We start from the raw sequence: 18,455 nt of genomic DNA, 5'->3' as shown, positions 1-18,455 counted from the left end.
CGTTACAGATTTAGAATCTCTCACAAACCGGAAATGTCAAAGCCAGGGAAAATCAAGTTGCAGGTTTCAACAAAATAATATTAGAATGGGGCACAAATTAGCAAAGCTTAGTAGTCCAAATCGTCAATCAGATAAGGGAACCACGTCATTAAAAAGAAAAAGGTTGCAGGATAATGATTCGACAGACGAAGAAGAGGAAATGCACACCCCTAAAAAGTACAATAATGTTGTTGTTTCTGTAAAGTTCTCCACTTGTTGTAGTACAAATAATTATGATCACTTGCAAGGCTATTTTAATTTTTTTTCAGGGACGCCATACACCGGAGGAAGGTGTCCCAGAAAAAAAGATAGCCTTGCAAGATGTCATAAATATTTGGACTACATTTGTCGCTGCTGGATAACTCGGACTAAAACAAAATCGGACAATAACAAATTCGGACTATAACAAACTCAGACTATAACAAACTCTACCTACCATTATTTATATGAAGAAATATATTGAACAAACTATGACTACGATTAGTAGATGTTTTTTTTTTTAACTTTAATAAAAAAAAACTTTATATATTAAAATTATATACGAATTTATGAGATTATAATGAAGACCATGTATAGAAATGTATTAAATATTTGTTATATGAGTTGAATTTGATATGTTTAAATGAGGATAATTAACTTTTATTTGAAATATCATTGTGATTTAATGTGTGTAGTGATAAAAGATATTTTAATGATTGGCGTGTGTTCGTGTTTTCATTGTGTTTAATCCTTGGTGTTTATGATTAGTATATAAACAAAGAGAAATTTGATTGACAGCCAATGGCTTCTTAACAATTTCACTTATCTGTAGTTCTTTATTAATGATTTCAGCAATTGAAAAGTAATTATATTCAAATGGTCACATCAAACAGATACATTTTGTACAATGTTTTTAGAAAGGCAAGCCGAGGCAAACATTCATTATACATGTATCTAAAAATAGATTTGGAGTAAAATTGAAAAAACAACAGAGATTTCTTTGATCTTACCAAAAACTTCTATAAAATAACATGAAAAAAAATCCCTTCCACATGGGTACCGATCACTACGTCGAGTGTTCTAGAAAAGTTACAACAAAGCAACATGCCTTACAGTGTGATTCGTGTAGTTTATGGCAACACAGAGTTTGTAATACTGGTAATTAGTGCTTCTATATATTATTCTAGTTCATAATTGTTACTCATAAACATTTTACTTTCTATGGATAAAAAAAGTCTTGCTTGATTGTTCTTTTACAATAAGTAAATTAAAGTTGTATTCAGTAAGATACTTCTTCTTTGTATTAGCTACCTATAAACAGAATTTTAATTATTTTTTATAATGCAAAACTTGTAAAATTTGTAAACCCTATGTTTTCTTTATTAAATAGTATTGCAATGTACAGATAAATAACACCAAGACTCCACCATACAAAGTATGATCAGAAACCAGAAAAACTACAATTCACTGAATTGTCTTATAATAACACAAGATTTGTAATAAAAAAACACAAAAAAAAAAAAAAACTGAAGTTCAGTCAATACAAGACAAGACACATTTAATTGGATATTTAGTTCCCAATTTCGTGTAATAACAGGTAGTTGTGTCCTGACTTGGGTGATTAGATAGGACTCAGCAGTACATGTGCCAGTTGTTTGTTTAACTTATGGTGATTAAAAAGGTGTCAACGATACACGTGGCATGATGTCATAATCAATTAAGATATGCATATAATAAAAATTTATTCTGAGAGGGACATCATTACAAATAATAATACTGGAATGACAAATCAGTGGTAAATTTTTAATATATCAACTTCAAATAGAAGTTTTTTTGTACTTTTCTTTTTATATATATATCTTGTTGACGTATTTTTTTTTATCCCCTTCAAAAATGTTCAAAAATAAATTATTTAATCAATTGTAGATAAAAAATTCATTTTAAATTAAGAATTGAAAATTAATTTCCAATAACAACAACAATCAACATTATACTTATATTCTTCTAGTAGTCCGAGTTTGATATAGTCCGAGTTTGTTATAGTCCGATTTTGGGAGGCCGATTATGTTATAGTCCGATTTTGTTATAGGCAGAGATATCATGGATTCACATTTGCCAGGGAACTCACAGTCACTTGTTTCTATCCATGGGAAGACCCACTATCTAGTATCAATGTATATTAACAAGTGCCTGTGGGAGAACTGCTTTGTTTTATCTGTAACCAGAGAGAAATATTTTTAAACAGATTTAAATTAATACTGTACCAGATTGGGCTCAAATGTTTAATATCTTAAACCTTATTTGAACCTGAGGCTCTGGCGAATCCGGGTCTGTTCACCCTGATTCACGTTCGCCCTAGTAACTGTTCGCCCTGATACCTGTTCTCTCAGGGTTCATTCGCCCTGATTTTTATTTCTTTCTAATTGTTGTCTTGCAAAATTATAAGTATTTGAACGAAGTATGTTAAAGTTTTTTGAAAAATTGACAGAATATTTATATTGCCGCAATCAATTTATCATTTTCTCTTTGATTTACAGAGTAGAATACTGGAGACTATTCTCAGAACACTGTATAATAATAAATGAACTTGTAAATCCGTTTTCTGATTTACAGTTCGTACATCATTGTTTTTATTAATTTCAAGCTGAATGTTTTATCAAAACAAAATGTTTGATTTTTATTAATAATCCATCCAAAAGACAAGTATCACAATAATCAGTGATCCAAATTATTTTGTCATTGAACAATTAAACAAGCCATAAACTTCCTGTTTCCATAAATTTCAAGAATATATACCATAGAAATATCTGAATAAGTTTATTAAACTTCAAGCCCTGAATATTAATATTTTTTAATAGGGCGAACAGACTCTATGGGCGAACGAACTCAGGGCAAATGTACCCAGGGCATCTGTGTTGAGATATTAGCATTAAAAATACGAAATAATGATAAGATAAATGGTATTACAATTACGCAAGTTGAACACAAACTTTCACAATTTGCTGATGACACATCTCTTATTTTAGATGGTAAAGAAGAATCTCTGAATGAAGCATTAAATGAATTAGATTGATTTGGAAATATATCTGGTTTAAATATTATTTTTTCTAAAACACAAGTTATTTGGATAGGAAATAAAAAGTATAGTAATGAGGTATTATGCCAAAATAGAAACCTTACATGGGGAGAAACATGTTTTAAGGTACTAGGTATAAGCTTTGATGTTAATCTTGATAGAATTGTAAAAATTAATTATGATGAAAAAATTGTACAAATTAAATGTGTAATAAGACAATGGTCAAAACGAAATCTTACTGTTATTGGTAGAATTACTGTAGTAAAGACATTGATATTGCCTATTTTAAATCATTTGTTTATATCCTTACCAAATCCAAGTGATGATATTTTAAAAAATGTTATTCAACTTATGTACAATTTTATATGGAGTTCACCAATTGATCGAATTAAGAGAGATGTTTTACAAAATGATATTGAAGATGGTGGACTCAAAATGATAAATCTTAGTGCATTTATTTTAGCACTGAAGTGTACATGGATAAGGAGATTATTTAAAACAGACAACAAATGGCAGAATGTTTTTTTGTCAAATGTTCATGTAGAACTTGAAAAATTTTATGGTTGTGGAAGTGTTTATATCCAAAAATTACAGCAACATATCAAAAATAAATTTTGGCAAGATGTTCTGAAAGCATGGCAACTTCTTAGAGAAAAAGATGAATATGACAGTTGGGAATGCTTTCTTGCTAGTCCAATCTGGCTTAACAATAATATAAAGGTAGCAAATAAACCTATTTTTTATAAAGATTGGTTTGAAAATGGTATAAGATTTATAAATGATATTGTAAATGAAGATGGGACCTTTTTCTCTCATCAAAAGATAGAAGAAATGTATCAGATAAATGTGAATTTCATGAGATATAATAGTATTATATCTGCTATACATCAAGCATCAAAATCATTTGTGGGAAAAAATCACAAATTAGAACTACCTTTAATTCCATCTGCTATTAAAAGACTTGTTAAAAGTTCAAAAGGATCTAAAGATATGTATATTGTTTTGAATAAAAATGGAAGTGTTCCCACTAGTCAGTTAAGATGGACTGAAATTTTTGGCTTTGATCAAAATCATTGGAAAAAAATTTATAAACTGCCATTTGTTGTCACAAATAATACTAAGTTACAGTGGCTACAGTTTAGATTCAATCATCGAATCTTAGCTACAAACAAATTTCTTCATAAAATTAAGATTTATGATAATCCAAATTGTACATTTTGTAATAGAGAAATTGAAACATTAGAACATTTATTTTGGGAATGTGAACATACACAATTATTGTTAGAACAGATTGAAAATTGGTTTCTAACCAATGGAATTAGTGTACTTTTTACAAAAGAAGTTTTTTTGTTTGGTAACACTGCAAAAATATCAAAAGGCAATGCAGAAAATACTCTTTTTCTTACCATAAAGCAATATATTTATAATTCCAGATGTTTTAAAAAAAAACTGACAATAAACTCAGTAAAAGAAAAGATAAAATATGTGTATGCAATGGACAAAAATATTGCTATGAAAAACAAATGTGAACATCAGTTTCTCAGAGAATGGAATGCTTTTGATATATTACTTAGCATGCTTAGTTAAGTACAAAAATGTATATACATGTTATAAATGAAAATGCTGTATTTACTATACTAAAATAGAATTCAATTTCTAGATGAATTATATTGAAAACTCACCACACTATTCTCTCTCACTCTCTTTCTCTTTCTATCTCTCTCTCTCCGGTGTTCAAACTGCTTTACTCTTTATCTTATATTTGTATATTTAAAAAAAAAAAAAAAAAATTGCTTCCTAATAGAAAGATGTATTGATTAGATAATATCTATAGATTTATATATTATATATTGCTATTATATTTGTGTATATTATGTTGTAAATTGGAAGTTATAAATAATAAAAATTTAAAAAAAAAATGTACCCAGGGCAAATATGTTATTAGGACGAACAGGTCTTAGCATCAAATTGGTTATAGTTTTACCTTGATTCATCAAAATGTCCTTATAATCATTCGTTATCCTGATTCTTCAGAGGTCTCAAATAATTATTGTTTCTGTTAATTAAGGAAAAAAGATTAATGTGACTCGTTAAAATTAGTTGATTTTTTTCTATTATTTTATCTAAAAGAAAGTGTACATTTTATCGTCATGCAAATTACAGTGAAAGTTATATGACCCTCTTATTTGGGAAGCAAGGCAAGTTTTCCAACTGCCAAATTGACAGACTTTTCCACCAACTCAGCCCACTTTCTACTAACTCACCCAAATTATGAAAAAAAGTAACTGCTAAAATAACAAGCAAAATGGCAGTGCATGTAAGGTACATATATCTATTATTATTTTTCAGAAAACGACTGCCTTCAACTTCAAAATATATCTACCAGAAATTATTTATAGATGGAGAAAATAGTGACATTACAATTACAGCTTCCGGGAAAGAATGGTCTCTCCATAAAGTTTACTTGTCACAGGTAACATGCTTTGAAACAAACTGAAGAATACAAAATATATTTTATGCAATGGCAAAAAAGTGATATTATACCCTGAGATTTGTTAAAATGTTTCCATATCATTATGATGAATATCATATCACAGGTAATGAGAGCATTTCAATATGATCAACATATCCATGACATTTAGCATTAGTGATCATTAAAGACATTAAAAGGTCATCAACAGTGTGCAACTGTCTTTGCATTAGGTAAAGCTCTAAATTGTCCTGTGTTTAAACATAATGTGAATAGATTAACAGAGACTATCAACATGATCAAAGATCCTACAAATGATTTTTTTTTTTAAATCACCACTGAGAATTTAAGAGAGGCAATGGAGCATACATTTTTGTCAGTTTAATGATGAATGGTACAGAAAAAGCAAAACCAATACAATGATAAATAAATTGAATAATACCACACCAAAGAAAGCTTACTGTCAATAAGGCCAGTTCAAAGTACTGAACCTGTTTATAAGGGATCACTTGATTCATGCAGTCTTCATTCCTTTAAAGTTGGTTTGTTTTAGATCATATTTCAATTATAGAGCAATGTGGAATACATTCAAGGAAGACACAGCATTGTGCAATGCCCTGATCAAACCTGTACGTAATTCCTATATAAATTAGAAATCATATACTACATGTATAATATAGTAGAGAATTATATTCTCATCATTTATATTGTATTACCATTCACGTTACACATACATGACATATTGCTTTTTTTACAGTCTCCGTATTTTTCCTGTATGTTTAATGGATCCTGGTCAGAATCGTCCAGTAAAAATGTTGTTATAGATGTAGCTGATCCTAATATTGATGAAACAGGTGAGTAGATTACTTTTAGTCATTTCACTTTTGAATCAACCAAACTGTTTCATCAATCTCTATAAAGAAAGGGAATAAACTGTATACCTTCTGAACAAAAACAAATAAAATAAAAGGAGATGTGGAGTAAACACCAAAGAGACATCAACCTAAGATAAAAATACCAAAATGTTATCAATACAGTCATCAACAACAGGTGTCTATACAATATTTCAAGTTCTAGATCACTGTAAATTGACAGAAAGACTACAATTTTTGTATATTCAGCATTGTAGATCATTTTGGGTCAATTGAACAATGTATATTCATTATACTTTTATATATTTTAGCATTAAAGATAACATTTGGATCTTTGTATCAAGATTATATATTCATTAAACCAGTAGAAGTCGTTGGTGTCTTAGCAACTGCTATTTTATTACAATTAGTAAGTACATGAATCTAGATACTGATCCAGGAGTCCTGCTTTGTCAGTGCATTCATTCCTTAAGAGCTATTTCAATATACAAATATGTACTGAGATTGTCTCCTATTATGTATTATGTTGCAGTACTAATGATAAATTAAGCTTTCTGTGTGATGTATTTAATGCTTCCAAGTAAAGGGGTCTGTAAGGATATTTTATTTCATTTCTGTTATTGTGAAGAACAAAAATTGTTTATGTTGTTTTGGTTGTGACTTTAATTTTTGTTTTCAAGATATTAAATAGCTGTTAATTGAACCAGAAACAGTGCCTTTCAATTGACTTTGTTGATTGCAGTGGCCGATCCAGAACTTTTCATAAGGGGGGCCTGCTGACTGACCTAGAAGGGGGGCTCCAGTCATGCTATAGTGATTCCCTATATAATCCACCAAATTTTTCCCAACAAAAGGGGGGATATCTACATTTTAAAAGTAACCTGGGCCAACACGAATTGATTTTTTGGAATGATTTTTGTACCATATGATAAAGTAAGAACTACTAAAGGTAATGAATAAAATTTGTAATGAAAAATTAAAGTTTTATTTTTTTCTGAAAGTCTTATCCTTTGTTTTATACAACCCCTAAAATTGGCAAAATAGAATTTAAAAAAACTAATCAGTGGAACTAATGATAAAATTGTCATGCCTAATAAAAGGCAGTATTAATTACAAATTGTACATCATGGACTTATTTTTAAAATACAAATAAATGAGCTACTAAATTAATAAATATCTAGCTCCATTAATTCATCCTCCTGTGATTGTAGGAAGGACTAATACAGCATTGTAAGGAACTGATGACAGATACTCTAAGGTATGATGATTGTAAAAATAAGTACCAAAAACAGATTTCAGGTCTTTTTTTGCATATTGAAAACATCAGCCTCAACACAATGTGAATCTCTGCTGCACTCACCTGTCAAAAAGGTTCATATTACAAAATCAATGTTCAGAAAACCTTTCAAGTTTGTACACAAATTGTACAGGGGTACTTATCTACCCTTACATGAATGTAGACTTTTCCATGCTGTCTTGATATGACAAATTAAAAAATATTTTCCTGTTGTTTCTTTATAAATTTTTGAAGTGCAAAATGACAGTTCTGATCAACCATAGACATGCCAAACTTTCAATTAAAACAATATGAATAAATGTAAATTTTAAATTTTTCTAATTTGTCATTTCAGCTCAAAGATGGTGCATATATATTATGAAGCTAGTCAGATGTATGGACTGCAAGAGTTAGAAAAAGATTGTTTTAATTGGTTGTTGTCTAATTTTCTAGCAAATAAACAAGATCAGAATTTTCTTAAGAACATAAGGTTAGTAAGCTTTAGAAATATATTATAGTATAAATAATTCCTTCATTATAGTATAAATAATTCCTTCATTATAGCACAAGCAAATTATGTTCATTAACTTTTAAGAATGAAAATCTCTTTTTTAAGTTTTGTTTTACATTACGGTTTAGTTTTTAGTAATTTTCTTTTAATTTATATGTGATGCAGATAGATCTTGATGTGTATATTTAGCTTGTTTACCGGTAACTTATTTTAACATATGTTTTACATTGCAGTATAGACTTAATGACAGGGTTGGTAGTTTCTCCAGATTTATATGTGATGCAAGTAGAAGTTGATGTTTATTCACAGCTCAAAAAGGTAAAGTCTATAGATATGATCTTTTATTTCATTATTTTTTATTATTATTTTAAAGTGTTATTTGACACCAATTCAATAAATAAGGGAGCATATACATAGGAGGATTGCTTCCTATTTACAGGCATACACCAGACACTGGGATGGGTTCCTCTTTTGATACTTGAAAAATACCAATGGGTTGCATAACCCTTTATAGAGCTACATTTATGGTAAATTCATAGACTTTCTACAAAGGACTTGAATGAACAATGATAAACTAAATTGACATTGTTATTATTACAGTGGGTATTTTTACAAGAGAATCCTAGCTGGGACAGTACTGCAAAGAATCTGACCACAGATGCTGCTGACTATTTTAAACAGTTACATAAAGGTTGGTGGTAACAGAACTTTCTATTTTCCAGGTTGGCCAAGTTGTCTAAGAAGTTCTACCACTGTAATCACTAGCCAGTCAACACTAAAGTTGTGAGTTCAAACCCCGCCCGTGCGGGTGCACTGGGCTCCAATCTAAATTGATTGGTTTTCTCCACTAATAAAAACTGACCACCATGAAATACCCCAAAAGTGGTGTTAAAACTCCAACAATCAATAAATCTATTTTCCATTTCATCATTGATCTGAGTCTTATGATTTTTTTGTATGTAACTAATGAATCACCCAGGAATTTTTCCTGCTTAAGTAAGAACGCTGTGAAAGATGTTAACCTTTTTCAAAGGTTCTGGCTGTAAAATGAAACAGTAATGAACTACTATACTAAGTTACATGTTATTCCATTTAATTCTGGAAAAGAAAGCTTCATTCAACTGCATTGAATAAAATATTTGTAAAGAAATGATTTAATATAAAAAATGTACATGAATTGTCTAATTGATATGTTACTTTTTGAGAAAAAAAATAGATTTGCTGGCTCACAACATCAACTGTGATTTCATGTGTAGGTGTGATTTTTTTAGTCATCAAATAAAGGGCAGATTTTCAGAATTATTCCAGAAAACAAGAGAATGGCTTTTCATATTCATGTTTATTTTATATTTGCAGAAAATCCTTCAGAATGTTTCCTGAAAACGGAGAAAGGAAAGTTATATTTACCTGTGTTTTGTAAAATAAGATGGCAGCATGTTATCAATGATCTGGCTTCTCTCAAACTTGTAGAAGATGACAAGGTCTTCCATCTTGGTTAGTATAAAGTTTGTGTTATTTGGATGCTTTCTCAGCGGCTATTGTTTATATTAAAAAGTATATCTGATTTTAGGTGACCAATTTAAAAAAAGTGCAATTTAGTCAAAGAAACAATGAAAAGTAAATTTGATTGTTAATATATTAAATAAGATAGTATGTTTGAATGTAAGGTTATCCCAAAGTTTTTTTTATTCACATGTATCATCTTGATGGAGGCTAGTTTGACACACTCAATCTTCAACTTTTCAACCAGGGAGAGTGTACTTACTAAGGACTAAAGATATGAAACAAAAATGTAATTTCTTGTATGTTATAACATTTGGACATAAAAGTTTGCATAGCCATTTTTTGTTCTATTTTCTTTAGCATATTCTAGTGTCAGTAAAATCAGCTCTGAAGAGAAACATTTTATCTGTTGTTTACAGAGAATGACATTTTATTTTATTCATTTTTTCCAGCGTGGATACAACCTTTTTTTGAACAACAATGGAAGAAAATGTTAACTATAGAACAAGGACGGGATCATGGGTAAATTTTGTTTAATTCAATATTTATGTAAAGTCAGTAATTTGCTGTCATCTGTAATCGGTCTTTACTTCATTGAATGAGATAGAGATGAGAAGATATCTAAACTCCCATAGAAACAGTAAAACTTACATATCTGTTACAGCTTGATAGACTTCTATAACCTAATTTATCATCTTATAGTATTTCAACGAATAATTGTCTGACAATATGCAACAATAAAACAATAAAATGTCTGACAATATGCAACAAGGGTATGCTACTGACACACAAAACAGAACAGCTGTAATAAGCATTAAGTTTTACAGTCATCAACCAATACAATATTTCTATGTCTCAACTTGTCACATTTTTGTGGTCTTAGGTCTTCATATAATACCAGAATTATGGTCTGAAATTTAACCACTCTAAGGTATTGACTGAGTGTTGATTTCAATGGGGGATTTAGGAGATTTGAACTAAATTACTTTTGATTGTGAGATATTTTAATTTTGCCATTTTGACCTTATTTCAGACCTGATGATGTGCCAGAAGAAGATATATTCAATAAGAATTGTTTTAGATGTGGAAGGGCTCTACCTGTAGAAGGAGATGTAAGCCACTGGGTTTTTTTTTTAAAGTGGAGTTATTTCCCCTCAAATGGTTTTTTTAGCAAGTACATCTTAAGGTAGATCATAAGTAAATATTTTTTGAGACAGAATTTTTTTATTTTTAGCCAGAATGAAGATTTTAATATGCTCTTTTCAAAAATATAATAAAAAGGAGGGGTCACCGTGCTATTTTTCAAGCTATGAGTCGTTAAAAATTGCCTAAATTTGGTTAGATTCTTCATGGAAAAACACATTTGTGTGCATAAAAAAAAATCTATGAGATAGAATTTTGAAATAAATTGTGAAAAGATAGGTTTTGTAACATGTTTTAAGAAAATAAAAAGAAAAAATGGTGTCACCGAACTTGTTTTCTTGCTACAAGTAAAAAGAAAAAAAATCCCTATCTGTCCAGTATAATTTTTGTACTAAAAGAGTTATCTTCCCTTAAATGGCTCGTTTGAAAAAAATGATTACAAAAGCAAGAAAATTGATATTTGTTTAAATATTTTGGATTATACAATAAATTGCCAAGTTTTCTTTATATTATTAAACAGTATAACCATTAAATTGCAAATCTGTTTTCAAATTTGCAGATTTAGGCAAATAACTAGACCGATTTTTTACTGTGATTGTTCAATCCAAGATGGCGGTATACCATGAATCTACCTTAATACTGAAAATTTAAAACACAAACCAACCTATTTTACTTGTTAACTGCTAGAGTTAACTTATTAATCAATTTATGATCTATTTGATCTCTTATACTAGAATATAATATAGGGTTATTGCATGAATATTGGGGAATATTGTCCCAAGGAGAATTTTATATTGCACAAGCTTGCGAGTACAATATATGTTCTATGAGGGGCAATATTCCCCAATATTCATGCAATAACCCTTTTATTGTATAGCAATATAATATTTGAAAGTAAAAATGGGTTTAAACTAAGATTTTGTCGATGATGACATCATGAATTGTGAAGATTTATTGCACTAGTGCAATATTAGAATTTATTGCATGCTAACTTTTGGTTACTTTCTGTGGGAAATATTATATTGCTAAACAATAATTTAGGGTTATTGCATGAATATTGAGGAATATTGTCCCAAGGAGAATTTTATATTGCACGAGCTTGCGAGTGCAATATATGTTCTATGAGGGGCAATATTCCCCAATATTCATGCAATAACCCTTTTATTGTATAGCAATATAATATTTGAAAGTAAAAATGGGTTTAAACTAAGATTTTGTCGGTGATGACATCATGAATTGTGAAGATTTATTGCACTAGTGCAATATTAGAATTTATTGCATGCTAACTTTTGGTTACTTTCTGTGGGAAATATTATATTGCTATGCAATAATATAAACATATTGAGACCACTGACTAATCAAACAATCCACTTTGTGACATTATTTTATGAAATTTTAAACCTTTTCAAATCATGCAATTCATTATATTATTCATTCAACTAATAAAACCATTTCTAGACTGTCTAAACATATCTTGAGTTGTAAAATAATTCTTATGAAAAGCAAGCCCAGCATGAAATTATTATTTCCCATACGTACGAGAACTATGAGGATATAAAATTAACACTTTATCATAATAGCATATCAATACCTGAAATCTGACTTTCAACGATCAAAAATATTTTATTATGAGAATTAAAAGGTCAAAAGTTGTACAGTTTAGGTTATTAAAGATTAAATGGGTAAAATCCTACAAGCACTATTGCAGTTGTAGTTCATAGTGTGTTTGCTCTGTGACTACTACTATAATATTCTCAGATTTGGAGATATTCAATATATTCTCTAGATCATATCAGTAGTCAAACCTACATGGGGATCTTTGAATGTCTTGATTTTGGACAACGGTTGTTTTATTTCGTTGGACACTTCAAATTCGTGGATAAAGTCATCCACGACAACCTTAAAAATTGGTTCCCCACGAATAAAAGTACTTTCACAGTATTCATTTTCCTCAACATTTTGATGCAAATTTTCTCTTTTTTTGAAATCTTTTTGAAGAGTGCTCTCTGAAAAAATTTAGTGAAGTGTCTACAGCTCTTGTAATATAATGAGTTCAGTTAAAGTCAACAAAGATAATATAATCTTTTTTATTTTTAGACTAATTGTGAAGCTGTTTTTCTTTTACTTCCTTGTGAAAAACTTTACTTTTTTTCAATTCCGGGGAAACTTAATGGTGACATGCATATAATAAGTCCCAGAGGAATTATCAATTGTAATCAGATTAAAAATTATGTGAGATGGAACTATAAAACATATAGTTATCTTGTCTTCTGTAAATTGACTATTCAAATGAGCTATAACAATTTGTACTTTTAATGTATGTTTTCATTGATTTTAGTACTGTTGGAGGTGGGTTGGTTACAGTTATGGCATAGATCTGTTAGTATCATACTCAAATAGTCTGATCTCAATAAAACGTAATACACATAGTCAACTCTGTCCTGGTGCAGTCAGTCTTCATCCTTATCGTAGTATAGCCTATAGGTGAGTAATAGATTCAGAATCATAGCCTATTTAGTTCAGCTTATGCCTGTACATTTGTCAGTCGTACCTAAACTTCCCATGTTATTGCTTTGTGGCTTCATGTGCTTTTATCTTTGAACTGGTGTTATCATAAATGTAATACAGTTTGAACTTCATTCAGTACCGAACGTGCAAGGGCTGTATAGCCAGTCAAGGTCGTTAAAAACTTCCATATATATTCATTCAGTTGACTTGTAAAACAAAAAAAAACTATTGCTACAGCCGAACAAGAAAAAGTTGACCTGACAAGACAATTTTTCTCTTAAAAGTACTAACCTTTATAGCATATGTGAATGATAGATGTGGGGTTTACATCTAATTGACAGCAGAACAACAACATTGAAAAACTATGTTATTCTCTGCATGTGTGTTCAAGCAATGGATAGATTTCTGAAAATATGTCTGCTCTCTGACTACTCATTAGTATGTAGGTATTTCTTTTGATTGAATTAATAAATCTTTCCGGATCTCAGTTTTTCAAAATACTGCATTTATTTTTAGAATAAAAGTAGCCTCAGTAGATGAAAAAGGAAGAACAACAACAGACAAATCTACAGTCTTAACAAGAATTAATCTTCTACAAGATACGGTAATTTGCTTTATATTGCCTGGGTCTGTTTTGTACATGGTTGTGAATATTTTGTTGATTTTAACTCAGTGTATATTGTAGTTGAATGAATAGATAAGGTCTTCCAGAGTTGACCTGTAATTTTAAATTTGTCTATTTTTTAGGTAACTTTTTGTCATATTATACCTAACAGGTCTACATATAAATACATTTATGGCTTTCAAATGTTTTGATTTAAGGTTTATATCAAGACTGATTTGCAAGGGATTGTCAAGATCCTGTCAGAACTGATTTAGAAACTGATCGGAAGTTTAATTTTTTGTGGGTCCTTTCATTTAGTGAAGCGCCGCATGTGATGATTTTATTCAATATCTATAAACTTTTGAGTATTTTATTCTATATAGAAAAAAAATAAAGATGAGTAAAAAGAAGTTAATATGAATTGACCATGACTTCTTGAATTGTAACAAATGGTCAATAAAACTTGTATTTACATTCACAACTAAAAAATAACATTTCTTAATATGTTACATATTTATATTGCAGGAACATGTAGTTATGCTGTTAGACAAGAAGTTTAATATGTTACATATTTATATTACAGGAACATGTAGTTATGCTGTTAGACAAGAAGTTTAATATGTTACATATTTATATTACAGGAACATGTAGTTATGCTGTTAGACAAGAAGTTTAATATGTTACATATTTATATTACAGGAACATGTAGTTATGCTGTCAGACAAGAAGTTTAATATGTTACAAATTTATATTACAGGAACATGTAGTTATGCTGTCAGACAAGAAGTTTAATATGTTACATATTTATATTACAGGAACATGTAGTTATGCTGTTAGACAAGAAGTTTAATATGTTACATATTTATATTACAGGAACATGTAGTTATGCTGTTAGACAAGAAGTTTAATATGTTACATATTTATATTACAGGAACATGTAGTTATGCTGTTAGACAAGAAGTTTAATATGTTACATATTTATATTACAGGAACATGTAGTTATGCTGTTAGACAAGAAGTTTAATATGTTACATATTTATATTGCAGGAACATGTAGTTATGCTGTTAGACAAGAAGTTTAATATGTTACATATTTATATTGCAGGAACATGTAGTTATGCTGTTAGACAAGAAGTTTAATATGTTACATATTTATATTGCAGGAACATGTAGTTATGCTGTTAGACAAGAAGTTTAATATGTTACATATTTATATTGCAGGAACATGTAGTTATGCTGTTAGACAAGAAGTTTAATATGTTACATATTTATATTGCAGGAACATGTAGTTATGCTGTTAGACAAGAAGTTTAATATGTTACATATTTATATTGCAGGAACATGTAGTTATGCTGTTAGACAAGAAGTTCAATATGTTACATATTTATATTGCAGGAACATGTAGTTATGCTGTTAGACAAGAAGTTCAATATGTTACATATTTATATTGCAGGAACATGTAGTTATGCTGTTAGACAAGAAGTTTAATATGTTACATATTTATATTGCAGGAACATGTAGTTATGCTGCTAGACAAGAAGTTTAATATGTTACATATTTATATTGCAGGAACATGTAGTTAAGCTGTTAGACAAGAAGTTTAATATGTTACATATTTATATTACAGGAACATGTAGTTATGCTGTTAGACAAGAAGTTTAATATGTTACATATTTATATTGCAGGAACATGTTGTTATGCTGTTAGACAAGAAGTTTAATATGTTACATAATTATATTACAGGAACATGTAGTTATGCTGTTAGACAAGAAGTTTAATATGTTACATATTTATATTACAGGAACATGTAGTTATGCTGTTAGACAAGAAGTTTAATATGTTACATATTTATATTACAGGAACATGTAGTTATGCTGTTAGACAAGAAGTTTAATATGTTACATATTTATATTACAGGAACATGTAGTTATGCTGTTAGACAAGAAGTTTAATATGTTACATATTTATATTACAGGAACATGTAGTTATGCTGTTAGACAAGAAGTTTAATATGTTACATATTTATATTGCAGGAACATGTAGTTATGCTGTTAGACAAGAAGTTTAATATGTTACATATTTATATTACAGGAACATGTTGTTATGCTGTTAGACAAGAAGTTTAATATGTTACATATTTATATTACAGGAACATGTAGTTATGCTGTTAGACAAGAAGTTTAATATGTTACATATTTATATTACAGGAACATGTAGTTATGCTGTTAGACAAGAAGTTTAATATGTTACATATTTATATTGCAGGAACATGTAGTTATGCTGTTAGACAAGAAGTTTAATATGTTACATATTTATATTACAGGAACATGTTGTTATGCTGTTAGACAAGAAGTTTAAGTTTCCACTGTATGTTAGTATGAACATTATGGTATCTTCCAACAATGACTTTCAGTTTGACCTTGAGCCATCCAGACTTTTGAATAAAGATAGATCTGTACAATCTATTGCTGCAGCTTCCTCTTGATGAATATTGAATAAAGATAGATCTGTAAAAACTATTGCTGCAGCTTTTTCATGATAAACATTGAATAAAGATAGATCAGTACAAACTATTGCTGCAACTTCCTCAGGATGAAGATTGAATAAAGATAGATTTGTACAAACTATTGCTGCAGCTTCCTCTTTATGAATATTGAATAAAGATAGATCTGTACAAACTATTGCTGCAGCTTACTCGGGATGAAGATTGAATAAAGATAGATCTGTACAAACTATTGCTGCAGCTTCCTCGGGATGAATATTGAATAAAGATAGATTGTACAAATTATTGCTGCAGCTTCCTCATGATGAATATTGAATAAAGATAGATCTGAACAAACTATTGCTGCAGCTTCCTCAGGATGAAGATTGAATAAAGATAGATCTGTACAAACTATTGCTGCAGCTTCCTCGGGATGAATATTGAATAAAGATAGATCTGTACAAACTATTGCTGCAGCTTCCTCTTGATGAAGATTGAATAAAGATAGATTTGTACAAACTATTGCTGCAGCTTCCTCTTTATGAATATTGAATAAAGATAGATCTGTACAAACTATTGCTGCAGCTTCCTCGGGATGAAGATTGAATAAAGATAGATCTGTACAAACTATTGCTGCAGCTTCCTCAGGATGAAGATTGAATAAAGATAGATCTGTACAAACTATTGCTGCAGCTTCCTCGGGATGAAGATTGAATAAAGATAGATCTGTACAAACTATTGCTGCAGCTTACTCAGGATGAAGATTGAATAAAGATAGATCTGTACAAACTATTGCTGCAGCTTCCTCTTGATGAATATTGAATAAAGATAGATCTGTACAAACTATTGCTGCAGCTTACTCGGGATGAAAATTGAATAAAGATAGATCTGTACAAACTATTGCTGCAGCTTCCTCATGATGAATATTGAATAAAGATAGATCTGTACAAACTATTGCTGCAGCCTCCTCATGATGAATATTGAATAAAGATAGATCTGTACAAACTATTGCTGCAGCTTCCTCATGATAAATATTGAATAAAGATAGATTTGTACAAACTATTGCTGCAGCTTCCTCATGATGAATATTGAATAAAGATAGATCTGTACAAACTATTGCTGCAGCCTCCTCATCATGAATATTGAATAAAGATAGATCTGTACAAACTATTGCTGCAGCTTCCTCATGATGAATATTGAATAAAGATAGATCTGTACAAACTATTGCTGCAGCCTCCTCATGATGAATATTGAATAAAGATAGATCTGTACAAACTATTGCTGCAACTTCCTCTGGATGAATATTGAATAAAGATAGATCTGTACAAACTATTGCTGTAGCCTCCTCACGATGTTTATGATGAGAAAAAAGTATTGCTAAACCTTTTATTTTAACTTTTAGTCAGTGGAATGTGCTTTATATCAGTATTTATTAGGTCAAAGATATATCATGTCATTTATTTAAAAAGATTTGTTTTCTATTTTCATTTTTATTTTTGCAAATCTTTCACTAAAAAACAGAGTTATAGATACAGCTTTTTAATAATTCATTTGGTGAATTGACCCTATAGTTACAACTACTGAAGAGTAAAGTTTTTTTCATTGCTTGGAGTAAAATATTAGTTTTTGTTAAAAACTGAAAATTATGTGAGACATCTTTTTGTGCTAGAATTTCAACAAAAATTGACAGTTGATATAATTTAGTATTCCAAATTAGATTCAAGTGTAACAAATGATTTAAAGACTGGCATTTTTGGAAATTGCTACCAAAATTCAATACTTTGCAAGAAAGGGTATGGTTTAAAAGAAATGTTTTAACTAAGAAGAAAGTGCTGAACTAAATCCTAATCTCAAAACTTTTTCTTCAGACTCTGTTTCAAAATAAAATAACGACAAAATATGTAAACATTTCATCAAAGTGGTTAAATTTTAATGAATTTCGATATCTAGTTAGAACATGAAATAATGCCTTCAATTCTAGTGTCAAAAATA

At 29.6% G+C, this 18,455-nt stretch overlaps 1 protein-coding gene across 1 annotated transcript; it reads left to right on the top strand.

The window, feature by feature from the left end:
• Positions 1-3: 3 nt before the first annotated feature.
• On the top strand, positions 4-17,587 carry LOC139487584 (germ cell-less protein-like 1). Its single transcript, XM_071272481.1, has 14 exons — positions 4-216; positions 5,444-5,567; positions 6,322-6,418; positions 6,748-6,845; positions 7,648-7,694; positions 8,068-8,202; positions 8,457-8,541; positions 8,824-8,914; positions 9,580-9,717; positions 10,179-10,248; positions 10,760-10,838; positions 13,208-13,353; positions 13,894-13,981; positions 16,305-17,587. The coding sequence occupies exons 1-14, from the start codon at positions 86-88 to the stop codon at positions 16,464-16,466; spliced, it is 1,491 nt and encodes a 496-aa protein (XP_071128582.1). The 5' UTR covers positions 4-85; the 3' UTR covers positions 16,467-17,587.
• The last annotated feature ends 868 nt before the right edge of the window (positions 17,588-18,455 follow it).

The sequence above is a fragment of the Mytilus edulis genome, chromosome 9 (assembly GCF_963676685.1).
Source record: "Mytilus edulis chromosome 9, xbMytEdul2.2, whole genome shotgun sequence".
NCBI lineage: Eukaryota > Metazoa > Mollusca > Bivalvia > Mytilida > Mytilidae > Mytilus > Mytilus edulis.
The sequence above is the reverse complement of the archived record's forward strand: the minus strand, read 5'-3'. Positions and strand labels throughout refer to the sequence as shown.

Coding starts and splice junctions, on each gene's coding strand:
- LOC139487584 (XM_071272481.1), top strand. CDS start 86: ATGGGGCACAAATTAGCAAAGCTTAGTAGTCCAAATCGTCAATCAGAT. Junction 8,915..9,579: donor TTTTAAACAGTTACATAAAG/GTTGGTGGTAAC, acceptor TTATATTTGCAG/AAAATCCTTCAGAATGTTTC. Junction 13,354..13,893: donor TATCGTAGTATAGCCTATAG/GTGAGTAATAGA, acceptor ATTTATTTTTAG/AATAAAAGTAGCCTCAGTAG.